General features: G+C 38.3%; 1 protein-coding gene across 1 annotated transcript in view; it reads left to right on the top strand.

Annotated features, from left to right (window-relative positions):
• The window catches only part of LOC139720545 (TATA-binding protein-associated factor 172-like), an 83800-nt gene extending 66207 nt beyond the window's left edge, over window positions 1-17593 (top strand). Inside the window, exons 39-40 of the mRNA XM_071631898.1 lie at window positions 10956-11064; window positions 16993-17593. Of these exons, the coding sequence (XP_071487999.1) occupies window positions 10956-11064; window positions 16993-17166 (283 nt within the window). The 3' untranslated portion in view covers window positions 17167-17593. The remainder of the gene's footprint in view (window positions 1-10955; window positions 11065-16992) is intronic.
• The last annotated feature ends 1027 nt before the right edge of the window (window positions 17594-18620 follow it).

Below are 18620 nucleotides of genomic sequence, written 5' to 3'. Positions count from 1 at the left end.
TTTGTCATATCAGGATGTAGTTGCAGTCATTACAGCCATGGGTAGATTCTCTTTGAGTCATCCGTTTTTTTTTTATTACTTCCACAGATTGGTCGAATGTGAACTGACCTTTTAAGTACAGTATGACATTTTAGTCAAACTTGATAGGTCAATTGTGTCATATTTATTTTTGTCCTTGAGACAGGTTTGTTTTCATTTCCTATGCCATGCAATTGTGATAGTTCAATTGATCGTCAGTGAAGGTTCAGCTTACCTTTAGTCTATTTTCCAAGTATTAAATCAAGTTGTCTAGTACTTTACTCCTAATTGTCATGATGTAAACCTGTGTGCTCAAACTCTGCTGTAGGGTAAGTGAAGCCAGATTGCATTCATGTTGTTACTTTATCTCTCTCCCTCATCGATGTGAGTAACCAGCTCAAAACCAACAAAAATTTGGCCAAATTGACTTTCCTTTTTTATGCCTCCGCCACGAAGTGGTGCCGGAGGCATTATGTTTTCGGGTTGTCCGTCCGTCCATCCGTCCATCCTTCCTTCCGTCCGTCCGTAATGAATTTTGTGGACAGGGTAACTATCAAAACCTTTTGAGGTATCCTAATGAAACTTGGCATGTATGTGTATTAGGGGATGAAGTTGTGCCTATCAACTTTTGGGTGCACATGCTCAAGGTCAAAGGTCAAAAAGGTCAAGGTCAAATACATAAAATTTTACTATTTCCACCATATCTATGCAATGCCTGAAGATATTTTCTTGAAACATAGTGTATACATGTATTACCCAATTAAGATTCTCTGGTGAAAGTTTGGGTCATGAAGTCTAAGGTCAAAGGTCAAAAGGTCAAGTAAAAATATTAAAACTTCACCTTTTTTCTCTGAACCTTGGAAATTGTTCAAGGTATCTTCATGGAACATAGTATATATACATGTACTGACTGGCAGTGATTATCTAGAGAATTTAGGGTTCATGGGGTCAAAGGTCAAGGGTCAAAGGTCAAGGGCAACACTTTAAAATATTACTATTTCCCTCATGTTTATGCAATGCCAGCAGGATTTTTTTTTAACACTTGGTGTATGCATGTATAACCTAATAGAGATTCTCTGGAAAGTTTTTCTTTCCTTTTGTTTTTGCCTCAAAGGTCAAAAAGTCAAAGATCAAGTGAAAGTGCTGAACTAATTTTTTCCTCCATATCTCGGAAGTGGCTCAAGTTATCTTGAAACATGCTACATATTCATGCATGTTCTACCTGACAGTGATTATCCTATGAATTTTAGGGTCAAAGGCCAGATGAAAATGGTAACAATGTACTTTTCAATACAGAAATTGCACTTTTCCTCCATACCTTGAAAATTACTCAATGCATAAATGTATGAATGGGTCAAAGTCAAGTTGAAGTCCTTATATCCCAAATACATGCTCTCGTATTCATCCAATTAAACCTAGGTCATGGGAGGTGAACATTCAACACATTTGTGACAAACTTGTCATTTTTATATTTTGCCAATTTTGTGAAAATGTAATCACACATTGTCCACATATACTATCTAGACCTATTAGGAGAATCATGCATTATGGCGGAGGCATTCCAGTCGCCATAGCAACATTTCTAGTTTCTACATAGTTTATTAATAAAAAGAGTGAGCTCTTAACTTAAAGTGATATGGAACTTGTGTAGATTTGTGCCATCCTAACCCATTCAAAACATGATTAAAATAAGAGAGAGTTATAAGGTAAAATTTTGTAAACCAGTGAGAAAAGAGGATTTGAAGATAAGGTTTACTCAGGTGTGGTGTGCGGCAGTATCAGTGAAAATGTGTTCAGTTTCTCAGTGAAAGCAGCAAATCTCAAAAATATGACCCAGAAAAACTGCTTATATCTCAATTTTGGTTTAGTTTTAAGCTGCCAAATTTTGACAATAGGTAGAGAAAAGATTACTCATCCGGATAAGACAAACTTGGAAATTTCAAGTCAGTCAACCCAAACGACATATTTAGGTTCCTTTACAGAAAATCCCGATCTGCTACTTTTTATGCCTCCGCCACGAAGTGGTGCCGGAGGCATTATGTTTTCGGGTTGTCCGTCCGTCCGTCCTTCCGTCCGTCCGTCCGTCCGTCCGTCCGTCCTTCCATCCGTCCGTCCGTCCGTCCGTCCTTCCGTCCGTCCGCCCTTCCGTCCGTCCGTAATGAATTTTGTGGACAGGGTAACTACCAAAACCTTTTGAGGTATCCTAATGAAACTTGGCATGTATGTGTATTAGGGGGTGAAGTTGTGCCTATCAACTTTTGGGTGCACATGCTCAAGGTCAAAGGTCAAAAGGTCAAGGTCAAATGATTAAAATTTCACTATTTCCCCCATATCTATGCAATGCCTAAAGATATTTTCTTGAAACTTAGTGTATACATGTATTACCCAATTAAGATTCTCTGGTGAAAGTTTGGGGTCATGAGGTCAAAAGGTCAAAGGTCAAAAGGTCAAGTAAAGTGTTAAAATTTTACTTTTTTCTCTGTATCTTGGAAATTGTTCAAGGTATCTTCATGAAACATAGTATATATGCATGTACTGACTGGCAGTGGTTATCTAGGGAATTCAGGGTTCATTGGGTCAAAGGTCAGGGGTCAAAGGTCAAGGCAATACTTCAAAATTTTACTATTTTCCTTATATTTATGCAATGCCAGCAGGATTATTTTGTTTAACTTGATGTATGCATGTATAACCCAATAGAAATTATCTGGGATTTTTTTTTTTTTTGCCAAGAAGGTCAAAGGTCAAAAGGTCAAAGTGAAAGTGCTGAACTTACTTCTTTCTCCATATCTCGGAAGTGGCTCAAGTTATCTTGAAATTTAGTACATATTTATGTATGTTCTGCCTGACAGTGATTCTCTTATAAATCAAAGGCCAGATGAAAATGATAACAATTTACTGTTCAATACAGAAATTGCACTTTTTCTCCATACATGGTACCTTGAAAATTACTCGGTGCATAAACTTATGAAAGGGTCAAAGTCAAGTTAAAGTTCTTAGATCCCCAAATACATGCTCTCCTCCAATTCATCCAATTAAACATACACGTGTAGGTCAAGGAAGGTAAACATTCAATACATTTGTGACAAACATGTCATTTTGATATTTTGCCAATTTTGTTAAAATGTAATCACACATTGTCCACATGTACTATAGACCCATTAGGAGAATCATGCATTATGGCGGAGGCATACCAGTCGCCATAGCGACATTTCTAGTTGTGGTTTTGAGCTACATATGGCCTTTTGGATTTGAAGGAAAGCACTACAAGCCTGTACTGGAATTTGTTTCATTGAGGAACTAATCATCAACAACAGCTATCTGATGTAAAAGTTGAATTCTGTTTATTTCATATTCTTGTTTATTTCACTTTGACATCTATTATGCAGCTTTTTTTTTTACCCCCCCCCCCATTGCCTGGTTCTTTGTATTCACAACAGTGAAACCTGAAAATCTTCTTTCTTTCCCCATGCCACACCAAAAGACAATAGATAGTGTGATATTGTTCTTAGAGGTTCCTGCTTTCGAAAGTCGTCTGCTGGCTGACAGTGACACGTGTGCTAACGTAATAGAGCAGAAATTGATACAGACTGCTGTGTGGCCCAAACATGGATGCCAGGATTGGGTTGTCTCCCCCCCCCCCCCCCCCCCATTCCTTGACCTTTGCCCTTGACTTTTCCCAGCTGTGCTGATGAAAGACAAGGATGGACGTTATGGTATTCATCAGCATCTGCTGCATTGTCTTGCAAAGGAACTAAAATGAAACAGCACATGTCACAATCATAGGGGTATCATGCTGTAAGCATGGTCTATGATAACATGATATTATACTCATATTCCCCCCCCCCCCCTTCATAACTGCTGACTCAAGGAAGAAAATAGTTGGTTTGGTTTTGTGTATGTAAATTCATGTTTGTATACAGTGGTTCCATGACATTTGCTCCTGCGACAATTACTCCCATGATATATCTGCATGCTAAGCCAAACGTAAATTCAACCCATAAACATAACCCTAACCCTAATCCTAATTCTCACATCAAACTAAACCTAAAACCCTATCACAACCCTAACCCTAACCCTAACCCTAAGTCCTTAGAGAAAATAAGACCGGAGCAATTGTCGCAGGAGCAAATGTCGTGTCACCGTATACAGTATATACATAATCTTAGAAACACCTAATATGGAATTCACAGATATCTTTAGGAGGCTCTTTGGTGTTTGGGCATTTACAAATGAACAACACACATGAGTTACCGTACACACTTACAGAGATAGACACAGGCAACAACAACCCATGTCCACAGACTGAGCATTATGTTTGTAGGGGCTCATACACCCCCCCCCCCCCCCCCCCAAATGAAAAAAAAAAATACATAGTTGGCTGAGACCCAGAAGGGCGTTAGCGTAATTTTGGGGCATATTGTTATCCATATCACGTAGATCTCGATCTCCTATATGTTATGGTATCAATTTCAAATATTTTCATTTTCAGCAAAATGTTAAAAATCAAAACCACAAGGGTGCTATTTTACCAGATATTTTGAACAATGCTTTTGAAACTACCCGCTTTTGATTAAATAAACTTTTAATTTCATGAAAGTGGATTGTTTTGTTTTTATTTACTCTCAAATCTTAGAAGGCGATAAGGCCCTTCTGGTGCTCATCAGCTGACGACATGTTGATATTCTGACACTGTTTGGAGGGAAATGGCACCATTCCTCTCTCTCTCCCTCTCTCTCCATCTCTCTTTCTCTCTCTCCATCTCTTTCCTGCTCTCTCTTTATGATACTTTGTGGCAGGAAAGGTCTCAGTGGCTATTTCCTTCTTCAGGAAATCACCAGTCATGATTTGTCTTGGGAATGAGTGAGACGGTCCCAACCAGACATCTCTTCCCCAATTCCGCAAATCAGAGACCTAGAACCTAATGCCACTGACCGACCGACCGTTTTCTTGTGTGTTCCTGACTTGCCTCAGTCACATCTAAATTGAGGAGAATTTACATACAATGAGAAAAGCTATTTAAATCAATGCAATGGGAAGAAAAATCGGAGACATTTTAAACTTTATAGTTTACCCATAAAGCAATCTGCATTTCAGTTTGTGAGGAATATAATACAATTTTAACTGGAATGATTGTGTTAACTAGAAATCTGTAACAGCATAGATTTGACCCTCACAACACACAGAAGTTGAAATGTCTTTAAACATAAACACCACTGATATACTCAATGAGCCTCCCATATCTACTGCTTAGCTGGAATTGGTATGTCATATGAAATTTTCAAACTGTCTATGACGACAGTATTGACCACTTTTACCTCAGAAACCCTTATCGCTCTTAGAGAGGATGTGGTCCCAATATTCCTAATCCTGGAGGTGGCACAAAGTTGCAGAAACCTGACAAAAAGTATATTGCAAGTGCATTTTTTACATTAAAAACAAAAATTCTTGTAATTGAACAATGCCTATGAAATATCTTCCGTAAAAGAAGAGGGGAAAAAAAAGATGATTGCACTATTCTGTCATCATAAAGGATTGTAGTCTTGACTCAAGAATTTCCTACCATTGTTTTGATAGTGATAATTCCCTGCAGGGTTTTGACTTAGCCCTGGTAGGATGACATCTCATCTTGGTAAAAGAGAATTTGCAGGTGCCTGGAATCAGCATGTGCCCCAAATTGTAAATATTTTTCCTGTCTATTGTCAAATTTGTTTTTTGTGAAGTTTTTTGGCTGGTGAGGAATTTCAAAAACAAACTTTAACATGAACAGCAACTTTGTTTTCAACTCTTATTTTCTTTTTCAATGCTTGTCCCAGGAGCATACACCCATGGACAAAAGAAAAAATAACATGAGCTTTTAGATGTAAGGAAGATTGCACTGTTTATAAATATCCTCCATCATTTGCCCGTCCCTATCTAGACAAGACAAATTACTCTCCCCGACAAAGTCTAGAGATTTATTTTTGTTTCTTTCTTGTTCTTTATGTTTTTCTAATCGGTTTTTGGCAGTGTCCCAGCAGCGAAATTGACTCGCTCAGTTCGGAGCTAGACCTTCATACCTATTCTTTTCTATCATTGCCCTACAGAATCACAAGGGTAGTTTGTTGACCTCTAGAAGAACTTACTTCAGTTTAATGTGACATTCGTAAACATGTATGTTTTTGCTTGATACGTGCATGCCAGGTTCCCATGCACGAGGACAAGTTCGAACTTTAAAGGATGAGAAAGCGGTGAGCCCGTTTTCGAGGAACCAAAGTTACTGACAGGCTGGACTGAACGATCCCCCCTACCTCCCTTCTCCTTTCCCACCCCAGTATACAGTATGTAAAAAAAACAAAACAAAAACAGAACAAAATCTTACAAATTGGATTTTTGCATTGAAAACTTTCAATATGATTGAACCGTCTGCTTGCTATTTCATGGTCTAAAGATATAACAACTTACCTATATTTTTGCAGAAAACCCCATTCAAAGTGGTCACAGAGAAATGTGAATCGTTGTGAAGCATGTCGTGGATGTAATTCTTCCAAATTTAGCACTTGGATGCTCTTGGAACTGCATCTTATTATTAATGTGTGAACACAATGGACAGAACTTGGAGGGAAGAGATTCCTGACATGCTCTACAAAAATCCTCATTTCTCTTTGACCACTGAAGCAAATCGAATGGGGTTTTCTGCAAGATGTGGGTAATAAGTTATAGTTTCATACCCTGAAATTGTATTTGGATTGATTCACTGTTTTTAAAGTTATCATCGCGGAGGGTCTTGTAATCTTTTTGGGACATACAGTACTTGTATGTTGAGTTTGTAGAGGGACCTGTCTCCGGTCTCACACTCCAGCTGAACTTGGGCTGTGATTGCCCTCCCAGCCTTCCGTCCTGTGCAGACAATTTGATAACAGCCAGATCGTCATGGCAACCAACCTAGTGAGAGTGGGTCCTGGATTTCTGCAGAGCCCCCCAGTATTGACAGTACTTTCTGGAGATGGGCCAAGCAAGCCTGCAAGTTTATCTGGTTGAGTGCTTGTCTCACTGCTGTGTGTGTGTGTTTGGGAGGGGGTGGGGGGGGGGGGGGGGACCCCAACCAAAACAAAATTGTGCACACTCAAAGCCCACTTCAGGGTGTGGAAGTGGAATTGTACTGAATTGAATTGTTCTTAATGTAGATTCACATACAGCAATTATGTCATTGAATTATCTGAACTATGTCTTGCAAAATGTAGATATAAAAGAAAGGTTTATCTAAACTGAAACTCTGCTGAGAACACATCAGCACACACATACAATCTTGAAATGCAAACTGGCTCTCTCTCAACGAGGACAAGTTAATGGAAACCACCTTATAATTCCATTGCCAACATCGTTTTTGCCATTTATACTTACAGCCCACAAGTTATCACACCTGTTGATGAAACCTTTCCCCGGTTCGCAGGTGTCAAACAAGATGTACATTCCTTCTTCATAGCTTGTACATAGTTCAAAACATATTGGAACATTTTGTGTTTGTGTGTATGCATGTTTGAATTGTTTCACAAGGCTATAAAATGCACATGTGTCCTTCAGTGGCAATCATCATTCAAAAGAATTCTAGGAGGCTGTAGTAGTTGTAATAAAGTCTTCCTTGAATAGGTATTTGATAGTATTGATTTGCTATAAATCTGGCAAGTACATGTAAATCGTCTTGAATGAGGCTAAAGACATATTTCTGTCCATGCCTACTGATACTTTGAGGTTTTTGTTTTTTGGTTTTCAGAAGAGAGAGAAATTCTAGATTCAACTTTGTATTGCTAGTTTTATGAACACCAGCTAATCGTGATACGGTGTAGGAGATGGGTGGAAATTCTGGTTTACAATATTTTTCCGATTTCACCGAATTTGAAAGCTGGCAGGAATTTAGTACACAATAGGCACTCTTGGAATTACATGGTCTTTCACATATGCACTACAAAAAAGAAAAAGATGTGAATAAAATTCCATGTAATATTCACTTTCTGAGTATGATGAAAGAGCACTAGACTTACCTCTTTCAGAAAGCAGGGGGAATAATATGTATCACCCTTGACATATGCCAGTAACAAGGCCAGGGAATGTGTACTTTTCATGTGAAATGATAGTTTTTGGAATTTTCTGTATATTTTCTTGATATGGTAGTACATAGTATATTGATGTCATGATGTGTAGTAGTCTTCTGATCCAGTGGTCTTGTCAGCAAAATTTCAGAAATTCATGATGTTTGAACGGATTGTTTGATTTTCCTCAAACTTTCACTGATGTACACATTCTACTGATATTCCTGCATTCACTCAATCCATATGTTTGGATTTCATTCCCCTTTAACTATCCATCTCATTTTCCTCTCTACTTTTCTCCTTCTCTTTATACACACACACACACACACACACACTCACACACACACAGACATGCACATACATATTTATATTTCTTCTCCATATCTTGCTGTCGATATGTCTAAGATGTGTCTCTCTTTCTTCATTGCTCTATCTGTCTCACCGTGTACCAGCAGTCTTATTGCTGTCTTGGATTCTGTCCAGGAACTCTGCACCAGTCTGGGAAAGGTCTGCAGACAGTTTGGATTATGACACATGTATGCTGGAGTTATTAAATCCCGGAGTCAGACATTGTATTTCCCTTCTGGACTCTTCTGTGCCTCTCATATAGGTAGCTTTTAACAGGATGGAAGGAGATCTTGCAGAGGTTACAGCCCTTCTGGACTCTTCTGTGCCTCTCATTAGGTAGCTTTTAACAAGATGGAGGGAGATCTTGCAGAGGTTACAGCCCTCCTGGACTCTTCTCTGCCTCTCATTAGGTAGCTTTTAACAAGATGGAGGGAGATCTTGCGGAGGTTACAGCCCTTTTTACCTTGGCAATCCCATTTTTCTGAGAACTTGTGGCTGGTTGAAGGGTCTTTTGGCACTAGAGCAGTCTTTGATTAAATGGGTGTCATGCTCAATTTATATTTTGGCATTCATAGCTTACAAATGGATGAAACTCAAACAGTCAGTGAACTCATTCAGGACACATTGAGCTACAGGCAAGCCATTATACACTGTACACCTGACTTCTTATCTTCATCCAGTCTGACAGTTACATTAGCAAAGACAGTTGCTGTCCAGAGAAAAATAATACTTTGACATGTCATTTGTGTCCAGGTGTTTTTCTGAGTCTGTTTGTTTGTTTGTTTGTTGGTTGTTTTTTCTTTGTCAAGAAAAGCATGATATCACTCCATCAACCTAAGTGTACATTCTGTCAATTTTTGATAGGGTTTAGACCTCAAAAAATTAAATCTTCCAGAATGTCTTGGTTTTTCATGGATCAAATATAGTTGTGATTAGAGAAATTGATATTCTGTCATATTCTAGTGAATTATCTTTGCCCTCCTGTTCATTCCAAAGCACAGATTGTTGTTTGTCTATTAAAGCTTCTCTTTAAGTGTCATATATTCACTGAATGTAGATAGTGAATTTGGTTTGTTTTTATTCTTTTTAGGGGGGAGGGGATCACAAAGTCTCAGTACGATTAATCCTCATCATCTATAAACATTGAAGATTGTAAACATTTGATCTAGAGGGGCACTTTAGAAGTGACATTTACCAGGCAATTATGGACAAAAGCTGTAGAAAGGTAGTTTGATCTGAAGCAATCAGTTTCTTGGGGAAAATGAAAAGGCGTTTAGAATGAATCTGGATCTTAACGGTCATTACACACGGACAGAAATACTAATTCACATTATAAGTATCAATTGTTGTCTCCTCCATTCAGTTCACCTTAACCCGTTGAGGACGAGTCCCGAGTATACTCGGGAATGTGTCTATGGGAAATACGTGTTGTAGCAAAATCAAACCGTCCTCAACGGGTTAAGCGTAAGACTTAGAGCCAATATCAGGAATCTGTATTGAAGCTCTCTAGCATGCCATCTTGTTCATATTCAAATCAAGAATATTCATATTTATTATTAAATATGATTAACTTGAAATGGATTGGGGCAACCAAAACCAATTTGTCACCATGACTTATGTATGTTTTATATATACATATATTTTAGCTATGGGCCCAGCTTTAGGGAGACATAATATGCTCATCATTATTTTATTAAGGAGACACACGGCCTTGGGGAGACAATTTGTGTCTCTTTAATGTTTTCAACTATATCATATCCCATTCATTGCCTATCTGCACTGCACTGTCTCCCTGAAGCTGGATCCAGAGTTATGTATTATATATTGTGGGTTTTTTAGTACTGATACTTTGCTCCATCAAATTGAGCAATAAAGTTCTGTTTGATTGTTTTTTGAAAGGTGAAAGGTACACATCGATGGTATTATTCTGTTATGTAAAATTTGCTATTACATACCGTGCCAGCAGAAGTTTGGCTACTGTGCACACTACACTATGTTTTCCAAGTGAACATGATCAAATGTCAACTACTGTGTGAAAGCAGTTCTTTTCATGAACTTTGCATTATATCATCTTCGATGTTTTGGGTCGTTTTTTTTTTTTTTTGTAAGGAGAACAGTTTTCTATTACATGTATTTAGACGTAAGGTTCAGATTTGATAGATTATTGGATTGATTTTATACCGTAAGACTGAAAATCTGCATGTTTTTGAAACACTGCTCTTCTTGCTTTCAGAATTGTCTTTTAATGAATGCAGAATGTACTTTCAATATGAACATATTCACACACACACACACACACATATATATATATATATATATATATATAAATTTACGTATAATTTGTAGTCTTATTGGCATAAATGAATGGCTAGCTGTGACAGCCATTTTTCTGTTTTGACAGAAAATAAACACTTCCACTATACATGTAGATGGTTTGTAATCTGTGTCTTTTAGAAAAATGAATGAATAGATAATACAGTGTTGTAAGTGGTATTTGTCATATCTTGTGTTTATACATGACAGGTTACAGAAGTTCAAGCTGAACATTGCCAACACTGTGATCACTCAGGACAACTCCAGCCTGCAGTCTATGGGAACAGATCAACTCCTGGATCTCTTCAACCTAGACACGGCAAGTACCATGTAGTCTCCTACAGGACACCCAAACCCAAAGAGCAATGTGGATTGAGTGATAGCAGCAACATTAATAGAACACATCAGTGAAAGTTTTAGGGAAATCAGACAATCAATGCAAGAGTTATGAATTTTTAAAGTTTTGGTGTTGAAACCACCGGATGAGGAGACTACTTGAGTTTATGACATCATGTGTGGACAACAGTATAAAGGAAATAGGGCCTATAAATGGAATTTCACAAAAATTCACTTTTCTAGCATAATGAAAGAGCACTTGACTATCTGATTTCAGAAAGCAGGGAGAATAATTGCTACCCTTAACATATGTCAGTATTAAGTTGATGGAATGTGTAATTTTCATGAAGAAGGAATTTTTGTGGAATTCCTTTTATATTTTCTTTATATTGTTGTCCACACATACGTCATAACCTTTAGTAGTCTCCCCATCCAGCGGTTCCAACACCAAAACTTTAAAAATTCATAACTTTTGCATCAATTGTCCGATTTTTCTCAAACTTTCACTGATGTGTTCTACTAATGTTGCTGCTTTCACTCAATCCACTTTTCTCTTTTGGTTTGGGTTTCCGTGAGGCATTATTTATGATATAAATCAGGGCTAGACACTAATTTTTTTCTTGGTGACATTGGGGCCACTATAAGTCTTCAAATCTGAAGATTTGGTGTCCTGAAAAAGATATGTAGTGGCCCAAAATAAAAGAAAACATAATAATCCAATTTTCATCTTGTAGTGACCTCCTGGGCCATGGAGCCACTGGGCTACGGCAAATATCAAACCCTATGTATATTGCATTCCATCTTACTGTCATCTTTTCACAGATTGGCACACACATAGGAGTGCTGTCTGTGCTGTTTGGCACAGATATTTTGAAAGTAATTGCCAATGAATTTTTATCATGGGCAGGGCTCTCTGGAAGAGCAGGACCTGCTGGTCTTGATGAGACTACCTCGTGGTAATAAAACGGAAATAATGATAATGATAATAAGTTAAACTAAGTGCCTTGGCACATGAGGGTTATCTTGTACTATTTCCGGACTAGCCCCCAATTTGGATCACAAATACATGTACACAATTTAAAGTGCAAATTGGCACTCAAGAAAACTACCTTTTGTGAATGGCTGATGCACTGAAGTTCAAATGAGGTAATTCTGCTGTGATACCTACTTCTACATGTAGATATGGTAGCTCTATGATGCAATTGTTAACCTTGTGGACTTCATTACTTTGGTTAACATCAATGTTGTCTCTTACATACAAGGTACTTATCTCAACTGTCATTCTTGTCCATTTTTTATGATGAAGGAACATTTCTTGTAACAGGGGACTGTCAGTCGAAAGATGGCATTCTTACAAAATCATAACATGTACTTCTAATAGTGATTTGCAGGATTGCTTGCTGGAGGACCAGTGTGCAGTATCAATAATTATGTATTTTGTTATCGGAATGTGGAGAGAAAAAATAGTTTATTTTGCTTGCCATCAGAGCTGAATTCTAGTATTAAGTGTCTGATAAATATGTGCACCTCTTCATTAGACACGTCTTCTTCATTGTAAACTTCAGTAGCATTGAGTGGATTTTGTGTTTGTGAGCCTTTGTACCGTTAACAATTTGTCCTCTCTGTTGCCTTTGTTATATTGGTTCCAAACTCTTGATTGAGATGAGTTTGCACTTACCACCTGTTGAGAAGGAAAATGAAGTATACACAAAAAATGAAAGTGCCATTGTGGTTGAAATACACTTGTACTGTGGAGGAAAATCCCAAGTCATAATACAGGATTCATCATCGCAAAATAACATGTCTAGCCAAAGTCATCTACAGTGTGTAATATTGTAGATGGTCCTAGGTCATCAATTCACTTCACAGTATATTGCATGGGTTAGTCTTTTTGTAAACAGAATGTGCCTTCCCTGTCCTCATGTAAGAATGTTTATTCACCAGGCAAATTACAAACTCTTTGTCCATATTAAAGGTGTTAATTCAGCACACTACACCTATCTTGCTTATCATTTTTCATGAAACCAGCTTGAAGGAAAAAACTTCTGCCAAAGAGTCTAGCTTTAAGCCAAGTGAACATGAAGGCAACAAGGTTTCATCGATCAAATTTTGGCATTTATTCACACGCAAGAGATCCTATTTTGCATGTGTTGCCCCATATTTGCACAACCTCAAGGGGCATAAAAATCTAGGCTGAAGTCATGTGACTGTGTATTACATCAGCACGTTTAATGTGCTAGTGATAAAACTCCAAGAGTTCATTACCAACCCGTATTTTGTACAAATTTGTTTAATTGCATTCAAAGAAAAATCCTAACGATCTCAAGACTATGTAACCTACCATCAAGATATTTGTGCAGAGTGCATAAAATTGTCTGATCATTCATAAGAAGAGGTATGCATGCATGTCACTGTCACAAGTATTTGATAATCTGGAGTTGAAAACAGAAACAAGTATAAAGAGTTATGTGACATTTATGTATTTTATTTATTTGTGTCTGTTGAATGAATTCTAAATGTCAGCGTCAAACAACAGTCAATGGTATGGAGGGACATAACGAGAAGGAGCTTAATCATAAAATTCAACATGTTTTGAATTTTTCAAGCATAATGAAAGGGCACTTGACTAACAGCTTTCAGGAAGCAGGGTGAATTGTTAGTACCCTTAACATATGTCAGTGTCAAGTTGACGGAATGTGCAGTTTTCATGAAAAATGAATTTTTGTGTAATTCTCTTCAATTTTTCTTTATATTGTTGTCCACACATGACATCATGAACTCTAGTACAGTCCCCTGATCCAGTGGTTCCAACACCAAAACTTTTGCATCGATCGTCCGATTTTCCTAGAACTTTCACTGATACGGTGTTCTGGTAGTGTTGCTGCTTTCACTCTATCCACATTGCTCCGTGGATTTGGGTTTCCTTTAATAGTAGTTGTATGTGATGTTGTGTGCCAACATTCGTACGTAAAGCATGCGTGTTGTGCTCATTGTGAACAAACTCTCACAAACTCTCCTTCCTGTTATTCCATTATTCACTGAATGAAACCCGTCATATTTTTTATGAGCGCATATCCTTTAGTATATGTATCTTTCTTCTGTGAGATACAGTTTTATTGTGTTTCTATCCCACCCATCCCTATTTTGCTCTATGGACGGCCATATCAAAAATCATCTACATAAAGTGTTTTACACATACATTCTGGTATATGCCTCTGTTGAGATTTTATTCCTTTGAAGAGTCAAAAGAATAGCTTGTGCCGTGAGTCAAATATTGAAAGTGACAGTCATAAAATTGGTGAATGCAAGAGTCAGGATGATGCTGGAAACCAGTATAAACTTGCAAAACTCTGAAGTGCACTGTTTTATAAATTTTCCCTTGCAATTCTGGTGGTAAGAAATACAAATCTTTCATAGTTCATGATCAGAAACATATATATCAAGACATTGAGATTTTCAATGTTGTCCTTGATTTTAGTACATTTGCTTTGTCACTTAATAGCGTGAGAGATCATGTGAGTGATTATTTTTTTTTCTTTTCGCTATGCTTGCACTTTCCAGAGATTTATGTCCATATCATGATTATGGTGTGTGTTTTCAATTTCTGAACATCATAGATTAGCCATGAGAAAATTTTACAGAGCTCTTGTTTCTTTGACTGATATGAATTATCCGCAGGGATGCACACAGATAGGACTACATTTGGAATGGTATCACAATGCAGTTAAAGGACAAGTTCACCTTCATAAACATAAGGATTGAGAGAATGCAACAATATTAGTAGAACACATCAGTGAAAGTTTGAGGAAAATTGGACAATCGATGTAAAAGTTATGAATTTTTAAAATTTTTGTGTTGGAACCGCTGGATGGGGAGACTACTACAGCTTGTAAGTCATATGCGTACAACAGTATAAAGAAAATGTAAAAGAAAATTCAACATATTTTCACTTTTGTCGCATAATAAAAGAGCAATTGACTTGCCTCTTTCTAAAGGCAGGGGGAATAATATTACCCATAACATTTATCGGTAACGAGTCAGGGGAATGTGTACTTTTTTCAAAAGATGGAATTTTGTGAAATTCTCTTTATATTTTCCTTATATTGTTGTACGCATGTGACATCTAAGTTATTCATACACTGCAATAGTCTTCTCATCCAGCGGTTACTGCACAAAAACTTCAAAAATTCATAACTTTTGAACGAATTGTCCGATTTGTGTTCTTCTAATATTGCTACATTCTCTCAATCCTTATGTTTATGAAGGTGAACTTGTCCTTTAAATAATGGAACCATGCTAAAACCGGCTATCTTCTTTATGTGATACAACATCTGCTTGTGATGTCTAGTTGAAGTTATACTCCAAATATCATAGTAATTCTAAAGTATTGTTTGAATTGTAAGAATGGTTGGATTTTGATGTGGCATTGTTGTTGGTAATATTTTGTCAATCTTTTACAGTTGTTGGCATAACAGCTGAATCAGTGGAAATATAATATACAATGTCATGAGGGTAGAAACAGTCACAGTAACTACCTGTGGTCACCACAAGGCTTATGAAGAGTAATATCATGTACCATTTCAGTTCAGTGCAATTCAAGTACTGTAAAAACGAGGAATTTTCGCGTGCATTTTAATTTGGCGAATTTCGCGAGCGCCAAGATTCGCGAAATTAAAATGCACGCGAAAGTTCTTGTCTACACTATATGCATTGAATGCCAGTGGCAGTTCGCGAAAATGTCATGCCGCAAAAAAGGCCGTCTGCTCCAATTCGCGAAAAATTCATGTCGCAAATATATCATGTTTTACAGTAATGCAGTTAAATGCAGGCAATGAACTTCTTACTGTTCAGTCAAGGCGATAGTTTACTGGCTTGGCTTTAGGCAGGAATGGCATTTTTCCCTGCTTTCTTGGCATGGTTGTACAGAGTATTAAAATTCATAGTCAATTGCAATGTTAAGCCAAGGTCAGGTAGTGTACACAATAAACATTTAAGGGCAATGACATATAAGTGCATTCTAGGACACCCGTACATTGACAGTCTAAATCAAGGATATCATGTAGCGCATGCCAGACATGTTTAAAAAAAAAAAAAATGCATGTCATTGCAGGGTCATGGGGACAATGTTCCGATTGAAACAATCACAGAAGAACAAGGGCATGGATGTTATACCTGTAGATTTTCTGCACTTTTTATGCTTTGCTGCCCCATAGTTAATGAACTGTAGCAGGCATGTAAATGTAATGTATAAAAACTGTATATAATGTCTGTGCCACTCAGTGCTTTACAATATGATTAACTCTTTATGTGCCACGTTCGCACGTCCGGCTCGGTCAACGGCGTGCCAACTTTGCGTATTCTGCTCAAACGCACAAACCTGTGCCCAAACCGATCAATGAATCGCCAAATGGCGCAGTACAATGAAAGCGTTTCTCGCGCTCCAGTTCGTCTCACATACCTGTAGTTTACTTTTTGTGTGGTGATTGACTAACAAGCGGTGTTGCTTACTGGATTTGCATAATTCTAAGTTTCTGTCACTGTTGAGTGTGCAAAAGTCATGCCTTTACAGTAATTTAGCTGCTAGTCACTTGAAAGAAAAATAATCATAGATTTGTCATATGATTGATATCTAAGCAAAGCTTGGAGTTTTCTCTACAGCCCTACACACTATATGTCCAGCTTAACATAAATCTACAGAAGTAGCAAAGATTTGAAAAACAGTTTGTTTTCTCAAAGCATGACAATGTTGGTGTCTCAGAATAATGTAGCACACAGGAGGTTTTCACCATGGCACATAAAGAGTTTACCTCCAATATCTTTCAACACAAATATTTTCATGTGATGCCTTTTACTCCCTCCTATTTTTCCCCCCTCCTAATTTTTCCCATGTGCTTGTTCCTTGTTTCTACAGAGTGGACCTGCAGGGCCAGGAGATGCCATGGTTGATGGTAACGGAGGCAAGACCAAGGAGGGGCAGCAGTCCATGAACACCATTCTCGCCAACCTTGGCGACCTGTGGGATGAAGGCCAGTATGAAACAGAGTACAACATGGCAGACTTCATGCAAAGCCTGACATCAAAGTGAAGGGACGGGACCGAAGAGGCCAAGTACTGTGGGATGAGAGGCAGTACGAAACAAAGTACAGTAGAGGAGACTTCTTGCAGAGCCTCACATCAAAGTGAAGAGATGGGACCGAGGAGGCCAAGTACTGTGAGATGAAAGACAGTATGAAGTAGAGTACAATACGGCAGGCTTCGTGCAGAGCCTGACGTCAAAGTGAAGGGATGGGACCGAAGAGGCGAAGAACTACCTGTTTAGTGTGTTTGTGTGAGTGTTTGTTTGTGTGTGTGGATTAGGTTGCTTCGAGTGCGAGATGAGCTCACAAAATGCAGAGATGTGGAACCGAGTGTACAATGTACATTTGACAGGCAAATGCAGACCACCATCCCAAGGTGGGAGTCACATGATCGTACGTTGTCTGAACATATGGCAAACGAGACGTGCTAATTCTTCAATTGTTCGTGCATACCTTCAGAATGATGTAATCATGTCAAGCTGTCATAATCTCAGTAAGTGGAGCTTTCCTGCACAAACAAACAAACAAAAATCCAGCAATCCCCGAATGCTCCTTACAACGCGGTTCTCAGTTTGTTATTCTTAGTCAGGAAAACGAAAGCGAAACTGCCAGGACTGCGTAAATAGATTCCTCAAGGGCAATATAGAATCTGGTGAGGTCATAAAATTGGGAACACTTGGGAGTGCTGAGATAATAGGAGGAACTGTCTTCTACTTATCTTGTTATTTCCTTTTTCCTTGATCTTGACACTGCTTGTTCTAATAACCTCTCCAAAATAGGGTGATGCGCATCTGTTTCTATCCCGTCGCCCACTTCATATTTATCTAGAGGGATGAGCCATCTCTGCCTACTTGGAATGGAACGCGGAAGTGTGTCGGAGAGCCAGACGCACAGCCTATTGAAGATGAATCTCTTCTTTCGTCATGACCTATTCCCGGAATAAGATGCTTGAATTAAAAGCGCTGTTAAAGCAAAATGGAGAGCAGTGACCTCTAACCCAGTGGGTTGATGTAGAGACAATATCAAATGTGCCCTCTTCACACATTATCTACCCCTAGTTTGTCTTGATGCATGCATGATGCAGGGTGCTCAATATCATTGGAAAACAATGATTAAACTGGTTAGCACATGCACCAAGAGAATGATCCAACAGCGTCATTAGTGAAGCCCTGCAGTCATTGTCATGAAGTGGCGATAATTCCAGGTACTATGGCAACAGCCTAGAAAAACAAGTAATCATTCAGCCATAGAGCATGGCTCTTGGTGTTGTGGTAGTTGCTATTATCTTTTAATATGTGTTACTAGGTTCCCAGATGGGAGGAGAAAGAAAAGCAAAGAAGAGCAAGACCCAAAACCACATGGTGTGGGACTGAAGAAGAGATGTGGTCCATCACTTTATCAGGGTTGAGGAAGTGTTAAGGGGATATCCCAAGATCTCTTGAGTCAAGAACCCTCTAACCTG

Source organism: Diadema antillarum, unplaced genomic scaffold, assembly GCF_040938485.1.
Source record: "Diadema antillarum isolate AM-2024a unplaced genomic scaffold, OU_Dant_1.0 scf00000128, whole genome shotgun sequence".
In the NCBI taxonomy this organism is placed as follows: Eukaryota; Metazoa; Echinodermata; class Echinoidea; order Diadematoida; family Diadematidae; genus Diadema; species Diadema antillarum.
Note: the sequence above shows the minus strand (reverse complement) of the source record. Positions and strands in the feature narration are given on the sequence as shown.